Source organism: Mustelus asterias, chromosome 5 (assembly GCF_964213995.1).
Source record: "Mustelus asterias chromosome 5, sMusAst1.hap1.1, whole genome shotgun sequence".
Taxonomy (NCBI): domain Eukaryota; kingdom Metazoa; phylum Chordata; class Chondrichthyes; order Carcharhiniformes; family Triakidae; genus Mustelus; species Mustelus asterias.
Genome location: NC_135805.1, coordinates 114,110,278 through 114,130,202, shown reverse-complemented (window position 1 = coordinate 114,130,202; position 19,925 = coordinate 114,110,278). Strand labels below are relative to the sequence as shown.

Genomic DNA, 19,925 nt, shown 5'->3' with positions numbered 1-19,925 from the left:
GCAAACGTTTTACTGCCCTGGTCCTGGCCTTAAGAGCAGTGTGTGATAATTCTGGGTTTTGTACGATCATGATTTGGGACTGTTTTTAAAGTAAAATGACAGGATTATGTGACCTGCCAAACAGTAAGCCTTTAGGCGGTTTAATTGTTGGGGATTAAAGGAGCCCAGATTGTTTTACTGGGAGGAAGGTGTATTTGGAGATAATGGCAGAAGTGTGTGTACTAACAGTGGATAGACTGGGAGTCTCAAGTCCTAGAAAAGTGTTGAGAATGTTGGGTTGGAAACAATTGTGCTATAAACAGTCTGTTTAGTTCCAATAAGATGAAAGATAGTTGATCAGCAATTCCACCTGGATACAAGGCCATGTGATTTATGTTGCCATGGAAATGAGCTTTGGATTGAGAAGATTTTAAAAGATATGCCTGAAAATTCATAGACACCATTAGTCTGTCCAAGTCCGGGAGAGAGAGAGAAAGCATGGCTCGAGATTAAAATCTCTATGGTTCACCACACTGGAATGCAGGCGGAAGCTTGCACTCTAATTGTAAATACCAAATTGGTGAGCAGATAAAACAAAGCTGGAAGAGGTGCCGAGCTATAGTTAGAGGCAGATGTCTGGAGGGAAAACTTGGACTATGAAGGACAGTCCTGGAGCTAAGTTTCCAGGCTGGAAAAGAAGATCACCACAAGTAAATACTCAGGAGCTCAGAATAATTTTGGACTGATTCTGGGAGAATTGAATGTCTACTTAAAGACCAGTGTAGCATATCTGAGAGTAGGTTGTGTTAGCTGTGTTAAATTCAGTTCTGTAGTAAAAGTACAAGTTGCGTACCAAAATATTGTTCAGTCAATAGTACTTCTATAGTACAGTAAAGGTGGAATTTTCCCGTTCCATCCACCATGGGGACCATCCAAAAGCCCATTGACCTTGGGCGGGAATTCCTGGCCTTGGAGCAACTGTGGCCAGAAAATCCCACCCTAAGTGTCTTAACTCACGAAATCTTGTCATATCATCTATTCTGCTATTACCTGGAAGGTCAAATTTCTTAAGTTATGGCCTCTACAAGGATCATAAATCAGATTGATTTAAATTAATTTTAATTTATTAATGCATAAGTTTTAAAAGCACTGAATGATTTCAACCTGAATAGTGTGCAAATTGATTTATGGAGACTTCTTTCTCACGACAGTTTTCACTGTCATGCCTTGCCTTCAGTTCATTTCAATTTATTCATGCACAAGTTCTAAGTGATTCCTATGAACTGGGATGTTGGCAAAGTGGATTGAACCAACATGAAAGATTGCAGAAATTGTGCCCTTTTTGAGCTGATTGAGCTCAAATCATGCTGATTTAATTAGTGGAAACACAGCCTTGATTTATATGATGCAAACATACTGTACCCTTCTAAAATGCAGAGGTTTCCTGTGTCCATTAAAGGCTATAAAATTATATAAAAATTTAACTGCAATTCTGGCTGGTGGTCAGACTTCATGCATCATTGATGGGATAGTTAGTTAAGAGTTAAGGATATTATTAAACTAGAAAGAGTGCAGAAAAGATTTACTAGGATGCTACCGGGACTTGATGGTTTGAGTTATAAGGAGAGGCTGGATAGACTGGGACTTTTTTCTCTGGAGCGTAGAAGGCTGAGGGGTGATCTTATAGATGTCTATAAAATAATGAGGACACAGATCAGCTAGATAGTCAATATCTTTTCCCAAAGGTAGGGGAGTCTAAAACTAGAGGGCATAGGTTTAAGGGGAGAGATACAAAAGTGTCCAGAAGCCCACTTTTTTCACACAGAGGATGGTGAGTGTCTGGAACAAACTGCCAGAGGGAGTAGTAGAGATGGGTACAATTTTGTCTTTTAAAAAGCATTTAGACAGTTACATGGGTATGATGGGTATAGAGCGATATGGGCCAAATGCGGGCAATTGGGATTAGCTTAGGGGTTTTTTAAAAAAGGGCAGCATGGACATGTTGGGCCGAAGGGCCTGTTTCCATGCTGTAAACCTCTATGACTCTAAGAGGTGCATGTCACATGGATATTGTTGCTTTGGTATTTTCTGCTGCTGGAGAGTTTCTTTGTACTTCACAAATTAATTTTTCATATCTTTTTAAGCACGTGACTGAAAATACCATTATAAGTTGTATGATTAGAATATGTCGTTGTCAAAGTACATACATCTAAATTAATTGTTCCATCTAGTTAAATCTCTAAGAGCAATCTTTTTTGAAACTGATTTTCAAGGTAGTTTCATCATTCGTGTCTGCTTGAATCATTCATGTTTTGGTTTTGTGGTAACTGTTAAATTATGTTATTGTACATCTGTGCTCTTAAAATTGATCGAGTACTTTTTAAAAAATGTTTTTTTAATACTTTCATGGGCTGTAGGTATTATTGGCCAAACCAATATTTGTTGCCCATTTCTAATTGTCCTCCAATTAAGTAGCTTGCTAGGCAGTTAAGAGTCAAACAAGTTGCTGTGGGTCTGGACTCAAGCAGGCTGGGGAAGGACAGCGGTTTTCATTCTCGAAATGGATTTCATGAACCAGATGGTTTTTACAACAATCAAGGATCATTGTCATGGTAGCCATTACTAAAACTAGCTTTATATTCCAAATTTAATAATTGATTTTATCCACCAGCTGCTGTGGTAGGATTTAGACCCAGATCCGCAGAACATTAGCCTGGACCTTTGGATTACTTCTCCAGTAACATTGCTACTATGTCATTGTCTCCCCAATTCTGAATTCTATTCCTTAAATTGACACTCCAGAATGTGATGTTTTATCCCTGTAGTCCTGGCTGATATTTATCCCTCAATCCAGTCATCATCATGGTGCTATTTGTGGGAGTTCACTGTGTGCTAAATTTAGCTGCCGCATTTCTTGCGTTACAGCATTGACTTCACTTCAAAGGTACTTCATTGGCTATAAAGCTTTTGAGAGGTGGCCATAAGAAGTGCTATATAAATGCAAGGCTTTTCATTTTATTATATAAATATTCATTAACACATAGGCAATTTTTCATAAGGTAAGAGCATTGCAAGCTCATGTTTTTATGAACTTTCTACATCAATTAATCAGTATCTTCACTAACCCAAGATGTTTAATGGATCTGTACATTGTAAATTTTTTATCAGGGTTTTCCCAAAATAACAGTAACTGCACCTTAAAGCAGCTCTTGTATATGAATCAATTTTGACTACTTTAGATGTGACGAAATGCTTTATAAATGTAAGTTGGCTTTCTTGTTCACATTAGTTCTTCCTTTTGAATCTTTTAGAAAATACAGCATGGAAACGAGACTTTTCAGCCCATCCAGTCCATGTTGATTATTTTCCCTATGAGGAGTACTCTGGATCCCACGTGCCTGTCCTGCTCTCACATTCTTCTTTCCTCATTAATTAATATTGACATCGATTTCTTTTCATTCATGAAATTTAGCAGTGCATTCTACAGTCTCACTGCTCTCTGTGTAAAAATAAAAAATCTCTTGCTTTATGTCCTAAATCTCTTGCAAGTTAATCTTACATCCTGTCCCAAGAAAAGTCTCGTTTCCATGCTGTATTTTCTAAAAGATTCAAAAGGAAGAACTAATGTGAACAAGAAAGCCAACTTACATTTATAAAGCATTTCGTCACACCTTTCAAAGTAGTCAAAATTGATTCAAATACAAGAGCTGCTTTAAGATGTCCTAAATCTCTTGCAAGTTAATCTTACATCCTGTCCCAAGAAACCATAGGCAGAGTTTTACAGTCCCTTGCCGGAGGGTTTACTGGGCAGAGGTGTCCCATAACATTTCCCAGATGACCTTCCTCCTATCATCCCATCTGTCTGCGACCTGTCCACAGTTGTCATAGAGTCATAGAGGTTTACAACATGGAAACAGGTCCTTTGGCCCAACTTGTCCATGCCGCCCTTTTTTTTTTAAACCCCTAAGCTAGTCCCAATTGCCTGCATTTGGCCCATATCCCTCTATACCCATCATGCCCATGTAACTATCTAAATGCTTTTTAAAAGACAAAATTGTACCCGCCTCTACTACTACCTCTGGCAGCTAGTTCCAGACACTCACCACCCACTGTGTGAAAAAATTGCCCCTCTGGACACTTTTGTATCTCTCCCCTCTCACCTTAAACCTATGCCCTCTAGTTTTAGACTCCCCTACCTTTGGGAAAAGATATTGACTATCTAGTTGATCTGTGCCCCTCATTATTTTATAGACATCTATAAGATCACCCCTCAGCCTCCTACGCTCCAGAGAAAAAAGGTCCCAGTCTATCCAGCCTCTCCTTATAACTCAATCCATCAAATCCCGGTAGCATCCTAGTAAATCCTTTCTGCACTCTTTCTACTTTAGTAATATCCTTTCTATAATAGGGTGACCAGAATTGCACACAGTATTCCAAGTGTGGCCTTACCAATGTCTTGTACAATTTTAACAAGACGTTCCGACTCCTGTATTCAATGTTCTGGCCGATGAAACCAAGCATGCCGAATGCCTTCTTCACCACTCTGTCCAACTGTGACTCCACTTTCAAGGAGCTATGAACATGTACCCCTAGATCTCTTTGTTTTGTAACTCTCCCCAACACCCTACCATTAACTGAATAAGTCCTGCCTTGGTTCAATCTACCAAAATGCATCACCATGCATTTGTCTAAATTAAACTCCATCTGCCATTCGTCAGCCCACTGGCCCAATTGATCAAGATCCCGTTGCAATTGGAGATAACTTTCTTCACTGTCCACTATGCCACCAATCTTGGTGTCATCTGCAAACTTACTAACCATGCCTCCTATATTCTCATCTAAATCATTAATATAAATAACAAATAACAGTGGACCAGCACTGATCCTGAGGCACACCACTGGTCACAGGCCTCCAGTTTGAAAAACAACTCTCTACAACCATCCTCTGGCTTCTGTCAAGAAGCCAATTTTGTATCCATATAGATACAACACCCTGGATCCCAAGAGATTTAACTTTATGCAACAACCTACCATGCGGTACCTTGTCAAAGGCCTTGCTAAAGTCCATGTAGACAACATCAACTGCGCTGCCCTCATCTACCTTCTTGGTTACCCCTTCAAAAAACTCAATCAAATTTGTGAGACATGATTTTCCACTCACAAAGCCATGCTGACTGTCCCTAATCAGTCCTTGCGTCTCTAAATGCCTGTAGATCCTGTCTCTCAAAATACCGTCCAACAATTTACCCATCACAGATGTGAGGCTCACTGGTCGGTAGTTCCCAGGCTTTTCCCTGCAGCCCTTTTTAAACAAAGGCACAACATTTGCCACCCTCCAATCTTCAGGCACCTCACCCGTGACTATCGATGATTCAAATATCTTGGCTAGGGGACCCGCAATTTCCTCCCTAGCCTCCCACAATGTCCTGGGATACACTTCATATGGTCCCGGGGATTTCTCTACCTTGATGTGCTTTAAGACTTCCAGCACCACCACCTCTGTAATATGTACACTCCTCAAGACATCACTATTTATTTCCCCAAGTTCCCTAACATCCATGCTTTTCTCAACAGTAAATACTGATATGAAATATTCATTTAGGATCTCACCCATCTCTTGTGGATCAGCACATAGATGACCTTGTTGATCCTTAAGAGGCCCTACTCCCTTGTTACTCTTTTGCCCTTTATGTATTTGTAGAAGCTCTTTGGATTCTCCTTTGCCTTACCTGCCAAAACAATCTCGTGTCCCCTTTTTGCCGTCTAGATTTCTTTCTTAACTCTACTCCTACACCCTCTATACTCTTCAAGGGATCCACTTGATCCCAGCTGCCTATGCATGTCATGTGTCTCCTTCTTCTTGACCAGGGCCTCAATATCCCGAGTCATCCAGGGTTCCCTACTTCTACCAGCCTTGCCCTTCACTCTAAGAGGAATGTGTTTACCCTGAACCCTGGTTAACACACTTTTGAAAGCCTGCCACTTACCAGACGTCCCTTTGCCTTCCCACAGACTCCCCCAATTAACTTTTGAAAGTTCCTGCCTGATGCCATCAAAATTGCCCTTGCCCCAATTTAGAATTTTAACTTTTGGGCCAGACCTATCATTCTCCATAGCTCTCTTGAAACCAATAGAATTATGGTCACTGGTCCCGAAGTGATCCCTCACTAACACTTCTGTCACCTGCCCTTCCTTATTTCCCAAGAGGAGGTCAGGTTTTGCCCCCTCTCTAGTCGGGCCATCCACATACTGAATGAGAAATTCCTCCTGAATACACTCAACAAATTTCTCTCCATCCAACCCTCTAATACTATGGCTGTCCCAGTCAATGTTGGGAAAGTTAAAATCTCCGACTATTACCACCCTATTTTTCTTGGAGCTATCTGTAATCTCCTTACATATTTGCTCCTCAATTTCCTGCCGACTATTTGGGGGCCTATAGTACAACCCTATCAAAGTGATTGCCCCCTTCTTATTTCTCAGTAATACCCATACAGACTCAGTGGCCGAACCCTCGGATATAACCCCTCTCAGTACGGCCGTGATGCTTTCCCTAATCAAAAGTGCAACTCCCCCTCCTCTCTTGCCTCCTGTTCTATCTTTCCTATAGCATCTGTACCCTGGAACATTGAGCTGCCAGTCCTGTCCCTCCCTTAGCCATGTTTCAGTAATTGCTATAATATCCCAGTCCCATGTACTCATCCATGCCCTGAGTTCATCTGCCATGCCCGTCAGGCCTCTTGCATTGAAATAAAAGCAGTTTAATCTGGACTTCCCTTGCTCTATGTCTTGCTTTTGTCTGATCTGTCTGCTACTAGGATTACTGACACTGCCTTTACTACTTAGTGTGCTCTCTTTAACTTCTGTGCTGTCCTCAAACTTCTCTTCTGTCTCCCTACTGCTTTGGATCCCACCCCACTGCCAAACTAGTTTAAACCCTCCCGAGTGGCTCGAGCAAATCTCCCTGCCGGGATGTTAGTCCCCCTCCAGTTCAGGTGTAACCCGTCCCTCTTGAACAGGTCAGCCCTTCCCCAGAAAAGATCCCAATGATCCAAAAATCTAAATCCCTGCCCCCTGCACCAGCTCTCAAGCCAGGCATTCATCTGCCTAATCCTCCTATTCCTACTCTCACTAGCACGTGGCAGCGGTAGTAGTCCTGAAATTACTACCTTCGAGGTCCTGCACTTTAGCCTTCTGCCTAAATCTCTATATTCACACTTCAGGACCTCATCCCTTTTCCTACCTATGTCGTTGGTACCAATATGTACAACGACCTCTGGCTGCTCATCCTCCCCCTTAAGAGTGTCCTGCAATCGCTCAGAGACGTCCTTGACCCTGGCACCAGGGAGGCAACACACCATCCTGGAATCTCGAGTGCGGCCACAGAAACGCCTGTCTGTGCCTCTAATTAGGAGTCCCCTATTACTACTGCTCGCTTGCTCTTTGCCCAACCCTGTCCCACAGCAGACCCAACTGTGGTGTCACAGGCCTGGCTGCTGCTGGTATCTCCCCCTGACAGGCTATCCACCTCAACAGTATCCAAAACGATATACCTGTTTGAAAGGGGAATGGACACAGGAGACTCCTGCACCACCTGCCTGCCTCTCCTGGCGGTCACCCATCTACCTGTCCGAACCTGTGGTGTGACAACCTCCCTGTAACTAGTGTCTATCATACTCTCTGCCTCCTGTATGCGCCGCAATGCATCCACCTGCTGCTCCAGCCAAACAATGCAGTCTGTGAGGAGCTGCAACTGGACACATTTCCTGCAGACACAGTTGTCAGGGAGACTAGATTGCTCCCTAATTGCCCACATCTGGCAGGAGGAGCATGCCACTGCCCTAGCTGCCATATTGCCCTTATACAAGTAAAAGGATAAAAGAATCTCAACTCACCTGTCCCTTGCTTTGGTCCTCCTGCCGACTTTTTGTTTTGGTTAGAGGATGAGGTAGGGAGGGAAACACTGAAGTAGTGTTTGGGGTTTAACTGTCCCTTCACAGCAGCTCCTCCACAAACCACCTTCTGGTCGCAGTGACTGCACTTATGCAAATGTGACCTGCAACCGCCAATCACCTTTGCCGCTCTGCTGCCCTCACCTGGAGGGTTAGGGTGGTCTACCTATCCTCACCTCAGTTGAGGCTCACCGGGTATCAATTTTGAGACTGGCAGGAAGACTACAGAGGGGGAGGGGGGGAGGGGGGTGCTCCTCCCACAAGGGAATCACTTACAGTAGCTCTCCAGGCAATACCTAACAATTTTACGAATCTGATACGAATGAATATTGCTTTCGAAACTGCAATGTTTAGTGGACCAAGTCTGTCTAAACTGTATTTTGTTTTTAATTATGAGAACCCTTAACCGCCAAAAGAGCATTTTAATCCCATCAGTTTTGCATTCCTTCAATCCTAATCTAGAAGTGAATATGCAGTTTTCTCTAACTTTCAGTAATAATTCGTTTTTTTGTTATGTGCAGAGTGAAATAAAGTCAGCCTAAACTGGACGAGAAAAATAATTATAAATGTATCAGAAAGCATGAGTATTGGTTGTCATTGACACTTGATAATTTTGTTGAACTTCACTTCGCACAAACTTGCGTCTCCCAGTGCCGGATTTCCGGTGGCATCTGCTCCACGCTGGAAATCGGCAGGGAGACGCACAGACCATTTAAATGGTCATTTCAATTTCATTTGCATGTGATTAGCGGGCCTAGAACTGAAGCTTCCTACCCTGCCAGAGTATTTCACTCCAGCAGGGATTACACTAGCTCCCCATTAACGGGGAACTAGCGGCCCAACCCCGCTGAAGTGAAGGGGGGAAATGGGGCGCCCCCCCCAAGAGGGTCGGGTGGGGGCCCCCCAGAGGGTCAGATGGGGGTGCCCCCTAGGCATTGGCACCCTGGCAGTGCCAGCTTGTGCCCCCTGGCATTGCCCATAGGGAAAAGTGCCAATGCCAGGGGGCACCTTGGCACTGCCCATAGGGCATGGGGCCGTGCTAAGTGGGTTGGGGATATGGAGGCAGGGCCTAGGGGCCGATCAGTGGGGAGGGGAACCCGTTGTCATTCTGCAGTCGGGATCGGTAGGGGAAGGAGGGAGGCCAGCGACTGGGGTGGGCGAGTGGGGACGGGATAAGTGGTGGGGAGGGGCGCTGGTCAGCCTGCTGGAGGGGTTGACACCCCCCAGCCCGCCCCTGTCGCTGGCCTTTCTCCTTCCCCACTGATCCCGACTGCAGAGTGGCAGCGGGACCCCCCGATCACCCCCATCAGGCCCAGCCTCCTTGGCACGGCCCTATGCCTGATGGGCAGTGCCAAGGTCCCCTGTGGCATTGGCACTTTGGCACCCTGGCAGTGCCCATGGGGCAATGCCCTGGGGGCACCACTCCCTGCTGCCCAACCCTCTGGGGGGCCCCCAATTACCCCTTTCACTCCAGCGCGGTCGGGCCGCTAGCAACCCAAAAGTGAGGAGCTAGTGTAATCTCTGCTGGAATGAAATACTCTGGCAGAGTGGGAGATGCTAGCAGGCTCGGAGACTTCAGTCCCAGCCCCGCTAATGACATTCAAATGATATTGAAATGATCATTTTGATGCTCTGCATCTCCCCGTTGATTTCCAGCACAGAACAGATGCTGCCGGAAACCCGGCGCTGGGAGATGCAAGAGGAGTGTGAACGCTTGCACAAACCCCGTTGCGGGATTCTGCCGGCCCACTGCGCAGCGGGATGGGAGAATCCTGGCCTATGTGACTATAATTCTTCATGGCATCACCTTTGTACACTTTGTGGGCTTTAATTGGCTTTCAATAAATGGAAATGCAAAATCACATACTCTAATGCTGACACACCACTGCTAGAGATATAATCTGTGAAATAATCTGAGTGATCAAATTAATTTATTTTTGTTTTCAGATTGCGGATGCACGGTGAGGAAATAAGTAATTTAAGTAATTTTTCATACGGTTCCTTCATTGCTGATTGGTAGTGACAAGTTTTTCATACCTATCTAGCGAATATGTGAACAAATCAAATTGTCCAGTCAGTTACTCCATCATTTAATAAAAACTAGAAACAATGAAACATTAAAATAAACTGTATAAATTCAAACTTCAAAAAAAAGAATATAAGAAAAGCAAGCCTATTTTATCGGAAGCCACAGTGGTATTGGACAACAACTTGTACCTCTGAACGAAGGAAAACATTAATACTTTTTCCTTGCTGTGCAATTTACAACCTTAGATCCTTCCGACATTAGCATAGCTAAGTGGAGGTCTTGTAACTTAGACAGGATTATGGTTTATATATTTTACAAATTCAGCTTAAACATTAGCTCCAAGACTGCAGAGCCTTGGTAAACGGTAATATTTTGACATGTATTCAAACTACAAGGCAATCTATTTCATAAATAGCATTCCTGGCTGGAAAGCCCCTATCACTCATGCGCTCGTTGACCTACATTGGTTCCCTGTTGAGCAGCATCTTGATTTTTAAATTATAATCCTTTATGCCATTTCCTATCTCTGTAATCTCCTCCCACCTCACAATACTCATGAGTTTCTCTAATTCTGACTTCCAATGCATTCCTGATCATAATTGCTGTACCATTGGTTGGCCAAGCACACACCTTTGAATCCTGTGGGAGGTGCTGTGCCAGTTCTTCAGAATGAAGGGCCCGAATTATCCTGCCAATGGGGAGGAAGCAATACCGTCACCAAGTGGTAGAAAGGTCATTTCCATGTCTTTGCATACTATTATCACTCATTAACATTACGATTCAAATTAAATGAGATTTTGAGCATTTGGTTCCACAACCATTTAAAGCTGGCAGTGAACAGGTGAAAGTTTTTGGAGCTGCCTGTCACAACTTAGCCATTTTCTTTGAAAAGGGATGAAGTTGCTGTGATTTATCGTGGAGAATGAGAAGGGTCAGTGCCACACAGTTGATCATCATCTCATGACAATTTGGATCATTTTGAGAGGGCAAGACCAGATTTAACTGGCTGCAGGAGTTTGGTGACTGTGGAAGAGGCACTTCAAACACAGGTGACGGTGTTTCCTGAAGGCCAGGGACCAAATGGGGAACATTTCCTTGCCAGGGCTTTCAGAGCCAACATGGGGCTCATCCACTCAGTGTCCCTGAAGCCCAGATGGAGCAGGAGCAACGCAGAGAGGGACTAAAACAGGATCCAGGTACACAAATGTCAGGAGGCCATCAAGAGCCTGCAGCTGGTTCAAACTTTTGAGGGTGATTAAAGGGAACCAGCCAGGTGCCAGTCAGATAAAGGTCATTACGACATCCCAGATTGTACAGGTTTTACCTCAGCTCCCACCAGATGTCAGAAAGTTGATGCCAGCAATAATTGTCAATTTTTTGGGAGGCTGCCACTGACCTGTGCACTGCTAGATTTAAAGGGAACTGAAAGCTTGTGGCTTTGAAAGTGATAGTGGCATTAAATATCACTGCCAGCTGGCTCCTTTGTGGGCTCCATTGGGGACATGTTAAGCATCTCACAGGCAGCTACTCATCACTGACATTTGCTCTGTTAAAGAGGACCAGATTTGTGCAATGCAAGACGAACCCAGAGAGTCAAGCGGAAAGAATTTTGGGATTCAGAGTCCTCACAAGTAGCGGGGGGAGGGGCAGGGTGACCCTTGATTGCACATATGGTAATCAGGGCTCCCTGCAACTAGCCTGCAGCATTTATCAACAGAAAGGGTTTCAACTCCATTAATGTTCAATTGTGTGTGGTCACTGGAGATGTATCCTACAGGTGCCTGCTCAGTTCCATTCTTGCTTGCGTTCCATTCCACTCTCTGGCGGCACAGCGGTTTGAGGCCGCCATACTGATGGATTCTGGGCAACATGGACTTTCCACTCAGGACCTGCCCACTGAAAATGATATGCAAAGCATTGCAAGCACAATCCCAGAGAGCCTCTGAGCTGCATATCATAGAGCTCTGCCAGAACAGTCCAGGCAGCGGAATTTTTTTTCAACAAATCCATGGTTCACTCAGTCCACACCTGTGTTGATTCTGTGTTAATGCTCTTCTGCTGGAGTTCAAGGGTGCATCATTGGCATCATCCCTGAAGTGACCTGAGAAGAGCCCCAGGAGAGGCAGACTGGAACTCCTCCTCTTCTCTCTTTTGTGCAATGGCATGTCCTTGACGACCAAAGGAGGAGGGGCACTGAGAAGGATGTTGGCACCTTGCCCTCTTCCTGCCCTGTGACATATGGCAGAGTCATGGATGATGGGGCAGGCGCTCCCTCAGGAATGTGAAGACCTGTACTGAAGAAGACAGAATTAAGTTCATGTTATTCATAAGCTAACACATGTCTCCTTCCTACCCTGTGGTTGACACCCGAGGCAACTCAAGATCTCCTATGTTTTCCTCTCTGCATTCCTTTGCTGTCCATGATTGCGTGGCCGCCTTGCTCTCAATCAGTTCAACTAGCTCCTCTAAGTTGTCGGCCATCGAATATACAGCACTCCTTCACAACAATAATTTTTGTTCTAACTGTTCCAACAAACATACCCTGAAGGTGAGGTGGAATCCATTTAGCTTTTCTGTACCTAGTATCTGTTTACGCTTGTAGATTCCATGACTGCTAACCTCTGCTGCAGTCTCCATCCAGGCTTCCTTGGTCTTACGGGAGACTGCTGTTCCTTGGCAGCCTGGAGGAAAGCCTGCAGGGAGATCACAGAACCATGGGGCCATCCTTTGTCTGGTCTCAGTCATATGCAAGTTGGACACTCCCTTCTTGACGCAGATCAGGATAAGTAATTCGGTCTGGGTGACGAGCATGGGTTAAGTGGGAAAGAAATATGTTGAGTCTTAGAAGTCTGTTCTGCAGAGTCCTACCTCCCTCGGAAACATCTGCTGCCCTGTAAGTGGCATCTCCAAGTGCCGCTTAAAACTTGTGCACCGACCTCCTGTGCCATCAATTGACGGCACCTTAAGAAGCTTCCTTCCTGCATAATTGGCCTAGTTCTGCATCTCTGCTGTTTATTGGCTGACTGCCACATGATTGTAGGCAGACAGTTGTTTCCGCCAGTAAAGCTGCCCACTTCATGTCTGCTGCTGCAACAACTGAGTTCCAACCAGTGTTTTAAGAATGATGTAGTCTTGGAAATCTTGACTTAGCATATTATTTCAGTTCTTGTATGCTTTAAAAATTTATATATTTGGTAATGACCGCATCTTCATTAATGCAAATGGAGCGGCACAGTGGCTAGCACTGCTGCCTCACAGCACCAGGGACCTGGGTTTGATTCCTGGCTTGGGTCACTGTCTGTGCGGCGTCTGCACATTCTCCCCATGTCTGCATGGGTTTCCTCCGGGTGCTCCTGTTTCCTCCCACAGACCGAAAGACGTGCTGGTTAGGCCATGCTAAAATCTTGCTCCATGTACCCGAACAGGCACCGGAGTGTGGCAACTGGGGGATTTTCACAGTAACTTCATTGCAGTGTAAATGTAAGGCTACTCGTGACTCTAGTAAATAAACTTAAAGGGAAGCTCAAGGAACAGCACCTCATCTTTTGACTGGGCACTTTACAACCTTCTGGACTCAACATTGAGTTGAACAATTTTAGATTGTAAACTCCACTGCCCATTTTGTTGTTTTTTTCTTTGCTGGCTTGGTAGATATTTTCTCTCTCATTTCTCTAATCTCCTTTTACTTTTGGACAACTGTTCAGATCTTGCTGTTCACCTCTCCCCTAGGTACATCTTTTGTTTTTTGTCACGTTACCACTGCCTTTGGCTTTGTATTTTGAAGAATAGGAGGCAGGCCATGAACACATTGAAATAGTTGAGCATCAACAAAAGCAGGATGACTGTTCGTGGCAGATGGGTTGATTTCCTTGGCAGAATGCTACACAGAAAGAAACTGCATAATCCTGCCACAATGCCTGTTTTTGTACCTGAACTGTGAAGGCTGAGTAGACATTTGATGTACTCTTGAAAAGTGAAATGAGAGCGCAATATAACAATTAAAAAAAGAGAAACTTTTGAATAGGATAACTCCTTGTATCTAAATTTAATTTGTTTTGTTTTCTTTTTAAAACATGGCTCTACAGTCCATCAAATTTAGAATTATCTTCCTGCTGTACTACCATTAATCCTATTTCGACCAAGATCATAGATTAACCAGCATCCAGAAGACAAAGCTCCTCTAACAGCCTGCTCCCACTGAGCAACCTAGCTCCTCTACCCCTCCCGAGTATAACTATTCATGGTGAACCGTTGGACAGTGTTGATTATTTCCCATGCCGTGAAAGCCTCCTTTCAGTGAAAGCAGGCATCGACGGTGAAACTCAACATCACCTCCAATGTGCCAGCACAGTCTTTGGCCATCTGAGCAAGAGTGTTTTATGACAAAGATCTCAAACTCAGCTCCAAGCTCATGGTTACAATGCTGCAGTGCTGCTTACTGTCCTGTATGTGTCAGAGACATGGACAACGTATAGCAGAAACTTTAAATTCCTGGAGAAATACCACCAGCAATGTCTTTGCAAAATCCTGCAAATTGAGCGGAAGGATAGGCGCTCCAATATTAGTGTTCTGTCTCTGGCTAACATTCCTAGTTATGGTTAATCAGTTACGTTGGGCGAGCCACATTATCCACATGCCTGACAAAACTCCCAAAACAAGCTCACTGCTGAGCTGCTTCCTGGCAAGTGGTTGCCAAGATCACAGAGGAAATGTTTCAGAGATGCCCTCAGAGCCGCCCTAAAAAAATGTAACATCCCCACAAATTTTTGAAAATCTCTTGCTCCAGACCGCACAAACTGGAGGAGAAGCAACCGCAATGGTGCCAACCTTTTTGAATATCTCTGACAGACCAAGGTGGAGGCAAACAGCGGAAGGAACGCAACAGAATTTGAGCATCCCACCCACCACCTCAAACACTACCTCCCCACCTGTGACAGTGTGCATGGATCCAGCATTAGACTTTCTAGTCACATCGGGACCCACACCCCGAAATGGAAGTAAGTCATCCTTAATCCTGAGGGATTGCGTGAGAAAAAGAAGAGATTAACCAGTATTCATGCACAATTTTGGTATGGTTTTGTTTGCAGTAACATATAGTAATATAGGAGGAAATAAAGCATTTTTTGTGACACACTACAAAGCCAATTAATTACTTTTGAAGGGTAGTCACTATGTAATGCAGGGAAAGGTGGCAGCTAATCTGTGTGTGGCAAGATTCCACAAACAACAGTGCAATAACTGATCAATTAAACTGTTTCAGTGGTGTTCATTGAGTGATAAGTGTTGATGATGGCATCAGGAGAACTCCTCTGCTCCTTGAATAGTGCCATGGAATCTTGTGTCCAGATAAAGCAACAGTCATCTAATGTCTCATCTAAATGTCTCATCTAAAAGAGGACATGCAGCATTCCCCAAGTATTGCACAGGAGTATCAGCCAAGATTAAGTCCTGAGATGGAACTTGAATTGATAACTTATTACATGTGGTGAAAATGAACTGAAGCTGACACCAAAGGATTAATATAAATATCTACCTGGCATTGGCAAGATCTGATGAGAAATCATTTAAAATTAATTTCTGCTTTGCAATGCCAGTTGACAGTAATGATTAGTTTACAAATTGAAATAATGCTTATCACTGGCTTTTCATTGATCTATTCGTCAAGACATAATAGCTTATCTGTTGGTCATTAATCAAAACTTAATGATTCGTTACAGTACATAATGGGTAAAAAGTATCAGACTTTTTTTTAAAGTATTTTTTTTACTTCCTAGGTAACTAAGAATGACTTCTTAACATTTGATTACATGTTATGCATGGATGAAAGCAATTTGAAGTGAGTAGAATATTGTCAACCATTGTCCTAATTTTTAACAGATGCCCTAGTTTGGTGAAAGTGTGATCGTTTATAATTGAGTCAGGTTTTTTAAAGTGCCCTTCAGGTTTTTAATTGAGATTTTTGTTTCCTTATGTTAATTGATATAGACTTCCAGTTTACATTTATTACAAATTGTTTATTAATGGCACACTTGACACACAGCTTTCATTTATCATAGAAGTTCCCTTTGGTGGGGAGACAGTGGCATAGTGGTAATGTCACAGAGAATAATCTCAAGGCCCGGGCTAATGTCATGGAAATGCGGGTTCAAATTCTACCACCAGCAGCTGGTGGAATTTAAATTCAGTTCGTACAATGTAAAATTAAAAAGCTAGTCTCAGTCATAGTTATTGTTGATTGCTGCAAAAATTCATCTGGTTTGCAAATATCCTTTTAGGGAAAAAAAACTTGTCATCCTTACCTGTCTGGTCTACATGTGAATCCAGACCCACAGCAATTTGATTCTTAACTGCCCTCTGAAATGGCCTAACAAGCCACTCGGCTGTATCAAGCTGCTGCGAAACCTACAAAGAAATTAAACTCCCTGTGCCAGTATTGATAGGAGTGACCACCACACAGTCCTTATGGAGAGAAAGTTCTGTCTTCACGTAGAGGGTACCCTCCATCATGCTGTGCGGCACTGCCACCATGCTAAATCGCACAACCAATAGATCAGGTCTAAGCTCTGCAGTCCTGCCACATCCCAGTCATGAATGGTGATGGATAGTTTAAAAACTAACTGGAGGAGAAGACTCCACAAATATCTCCATCCTCAATGAAGGGAAAGCCCAGCATTAGTGCAAGGGTGAAGCATTTGCAGACACCTTCAGCCAGAAGTGCTGAGTGGACGATCCACTTCAGGCTCTTCCTCGGGTCCCAGGCATCACAAATGCCAGCCTTTAGCCAATTTGATTCCATGTGATATCACGAAACAGCTAAACACATTGGATACTGCAAAGGCTGAAGGCTCTAACAACCTTCCAACAATAATACTGAAGACTTATGATCCAGAATTAGCTGCACCCTTAACCAAGCTGTTCCAGTCCAGTTCCAACACTGGCATCTATCTGACAATATGGAAAACTCCCCGAGTTGAGTGAGTGGCAAGTATTTGGCAATGTGAGAGAAGCCATGGGCTGCTAAATAGCAAGTAACATTTGCACCAGGCGAGGACCATCTCCCCACAAGAGAGAGTTCAACCATCTCCTCTTGACATTCAGTGGCACTGCCATCATTGAATTCCGCATTATCAATATATTGGGGGTTACCATTGACCAGAAACTGAGCTGGACCAGCCATGTAAATACTGCTGCTGCATGAACTAGTCAGAGGCTGGGAATTTTGTGGAGTTTAACTCGCCTCCTGATTCCCCAAAACATGTCCACACCTACAAAGCACAAGTCAGGAGTGTGATGGAATTCTTTCCATTTGCCTGAATGAGTGCAGCTCCAATCACACTAAAGAAGCTCAACACCATGCAGGACAAAGCCTGCACACAATCCACAAACATTCATTCCCAGCACCACTGACACACAGGTAGCAGCGGTGTGTACTATCTAGAAGATGCACTGCAGCAACTCACCAAAGCTTCTTCGACAGCACCTACCAAGCCTGCCATTCAAGTATGTTCAAACACTGGGAGGAGGATTTTTAAAAATCACACTCATCTCGTGGTGAGAAAATTTGCTTAACCATAACAATCATGAAAGAATACAGAGAAGCAGGAAAGGAAATTCTGCAGCTCCATGGTACAAAGATTTTTCAGCTTCCATCCTGCCCCTTAGTAATTTTCCACAGAGAGCAGTTGATTGGGCTGGGACATGTATGTATTGTTCATGGTGACAAGAGAACCAAGCCTGGATAGATGTACCTTGACAAAGGAATAGAATGCATGTAATCTTTTCTTGATTGGTCTATTATCTATAAACTGTGCATACAAAATTACAATTTAGTTGCCATTCATTTGGAGCCAAGCACTGGGTGCAACATTTGTGAGGTTATCCACTTTGATAACAATAATAGAGAAGACAGATTATTATTTGAATGGGTGTAAACTAAGAGAGGTGGATACTCAGCGAGACCTTGGTGTCCTCCTGCATCAGTCGATGAAAATAAGCGTGCAGGTAGTAAAGAAGGCAAACGGTGGGGGCGATTTTCCCAAAGAAAACTAATTGCCCAACAGACGGGAAAATGGGATTTTCAAAAGTTTTTTTAAAAATGTTTGCTAAGTTATGTACAATCGATGCATTTTTTTTGTTTCCCAATATTGAAGAATAAGGTGGGGGGAACTTAGACATATTGTTGAATGATCCATTTTAAACGTGTTGGGAAAATATAGTTTATATTTAATACATTTGCAGGGATTTAAAAAGGATGGCTGACAAAGTGAAGAACTACAAGTCCGAAATAAAACTTCTTGGATCATTTGACCCACAAAATCATCTTATCATACAAGATCCCTATTATGTAAGTAGTGAAAGCTTCTAATTTATTTATTTATATATATATATAATTTAGGAATGTTGCAGAATTTAAAATATTCAAAAATCCAGAATGCAAGTGTGCTTATTTTCTATTCCCTTTTCTGTGCTAATAGTAAATATGTCTGATGGAGGATGAAGGGTCATCCAGACTCAAAACAATGGCTCTATTCTCTCTCCACAGATGCTGTCGGACCTGCTGAGTTTCTCCAGCATTTTCTGTTTTCGTTTGATTCCAGCATTTGCAGTATTTTGCCTTTTTATGTCTGTTGGAGGTGTGTTTTTAATCTTTATTTTCTTATTCCCAGGGAAATGAAGCGGATTTTGAAGCTGTATACCATCAGTGTTTAAGATGCTGCACAGCATTCCTCGAGGCTTCCACATAACTGTGCTAAGGACTGTTTTAACATGTGTTAGAAAAATAATTTACAATGAGTATGAATTTTGCCAATATCACTGGTTTCAAACTTGCAGAAGACTCATCTCTGAAAATGAAATTAAATATTTTTTAAAAATTGCATTAGCTTTGAATGTTTAATTATTTACAGTGTACTGAAGAGACGGTAGTTTGCCTCCACAGTGTAGGGATATGAATACAGATTCATCCACATGAACTTGAAGAAAAAAATCACCATTCAAACTTGCAAATGATGAACTATTGTCAGGAGCTGCCAGTGAGAGAACTTTCAGGACAGTATGGCACTGTGTCAAATGTATTGCTGTCAACTTGCTTTTCTTATGGTGGATAAATTGATTTGTATTTCAGAAATAATGAACAAATCTGCATGACAAAATTCTTAAGTCACACAATGAAGCATTTTGATGTGTTAACGTTTATGAATACCTCCTTCAATTTAAAATATGCTACATCTTTTGTTTTTAGTTACATCTTGAATTATACTAACATGATGTTTCACAACATCCCAAAATATGTAAAGAATTGTCCTTCACAATTGTACATTTTTCTTTATTGTAATTATTGTACTAAAGCTGAATTACCTTCCAGCTAAATATCTTGTTACGTTCAGATTGCCCGATTGATCCAAAATGATGTTTAACTGCAGTGAGAATACAGGATCTAATATCAGCAGATATTTGGTTTGATTGTTGCTATCTACAATAAAATGGTTTTCTTCACTATGCTTCCTTTCTGTGGCAATTTTCTGCAAAGCATTTTTCATATTGTATTTTGTAAGAGTGCATCCTAGTTCTGAAAACAGGCTGGCCACAGGCATAAAAACAATCATCTTGCAGTTAGTGTCTTATGTGGCTTCTCATTCCTGATTTGAACAAAACCCCAGGATCTGCATCATTGTGGCACATTGGTGGCTTTTTTGTAACCTTAATGATATGTTCTTCCTGTGTTGGGCATCCTAGACAACATAGAATCCCTATAGTGAAGAAGGAGGCCATTTGGCCCATCGGGTTTGCACTGACCACAATCCCATCCACGTCCTATCCCCTATAACTCCCAAGTATTTACCCTGTTAGTCCCCCTCACACTAAGGGGCAATTTAGCATGCCCAATCCACCTAACCCGCACATCTTTGGACTGTAGGAGGAAACTGGAGCACCCGGAGGAAACCCACGCAAACGGGGAGAACGTG

At 43.1% G+C, this 19,925-nt stretch overlaps 1 protein-coding gene across 6 annotated transcripts in view; it reads left to right on the top strand.

The window, feature by feature from the left end:
* acp1 (acid phosphatase 1) overlaps positions 1-19,460 on the top strand; it is a 34,726-nt gene extending 15,266 nt beyond the window's left edge. For all 6 annotated transcript variants that reach the window (XM_078213219.1, XM_078213217.1, XM_078213218.1 and 3 more), the window contains exons 4-6: positions 15,735-15,796; positions 18,199-18,304; positions 18,627-19,460. In XM_078213219.1, coding sequence (XP_078069345.1) covers positions 15,735-15,796; positions 18,199-18,304; positions 18,627-18,704 — 246 coding nt within the window. In that variant the 3' untranslated portion in view covers positions 18,705-19,460. The remainder of the gene's footprint in view (positions 1-15,734; positions 15,797-18,198; positions 18,305-18,626) is intronic.
* Positions 19,461-19,925: the final 465 nt, after the last annotated feature.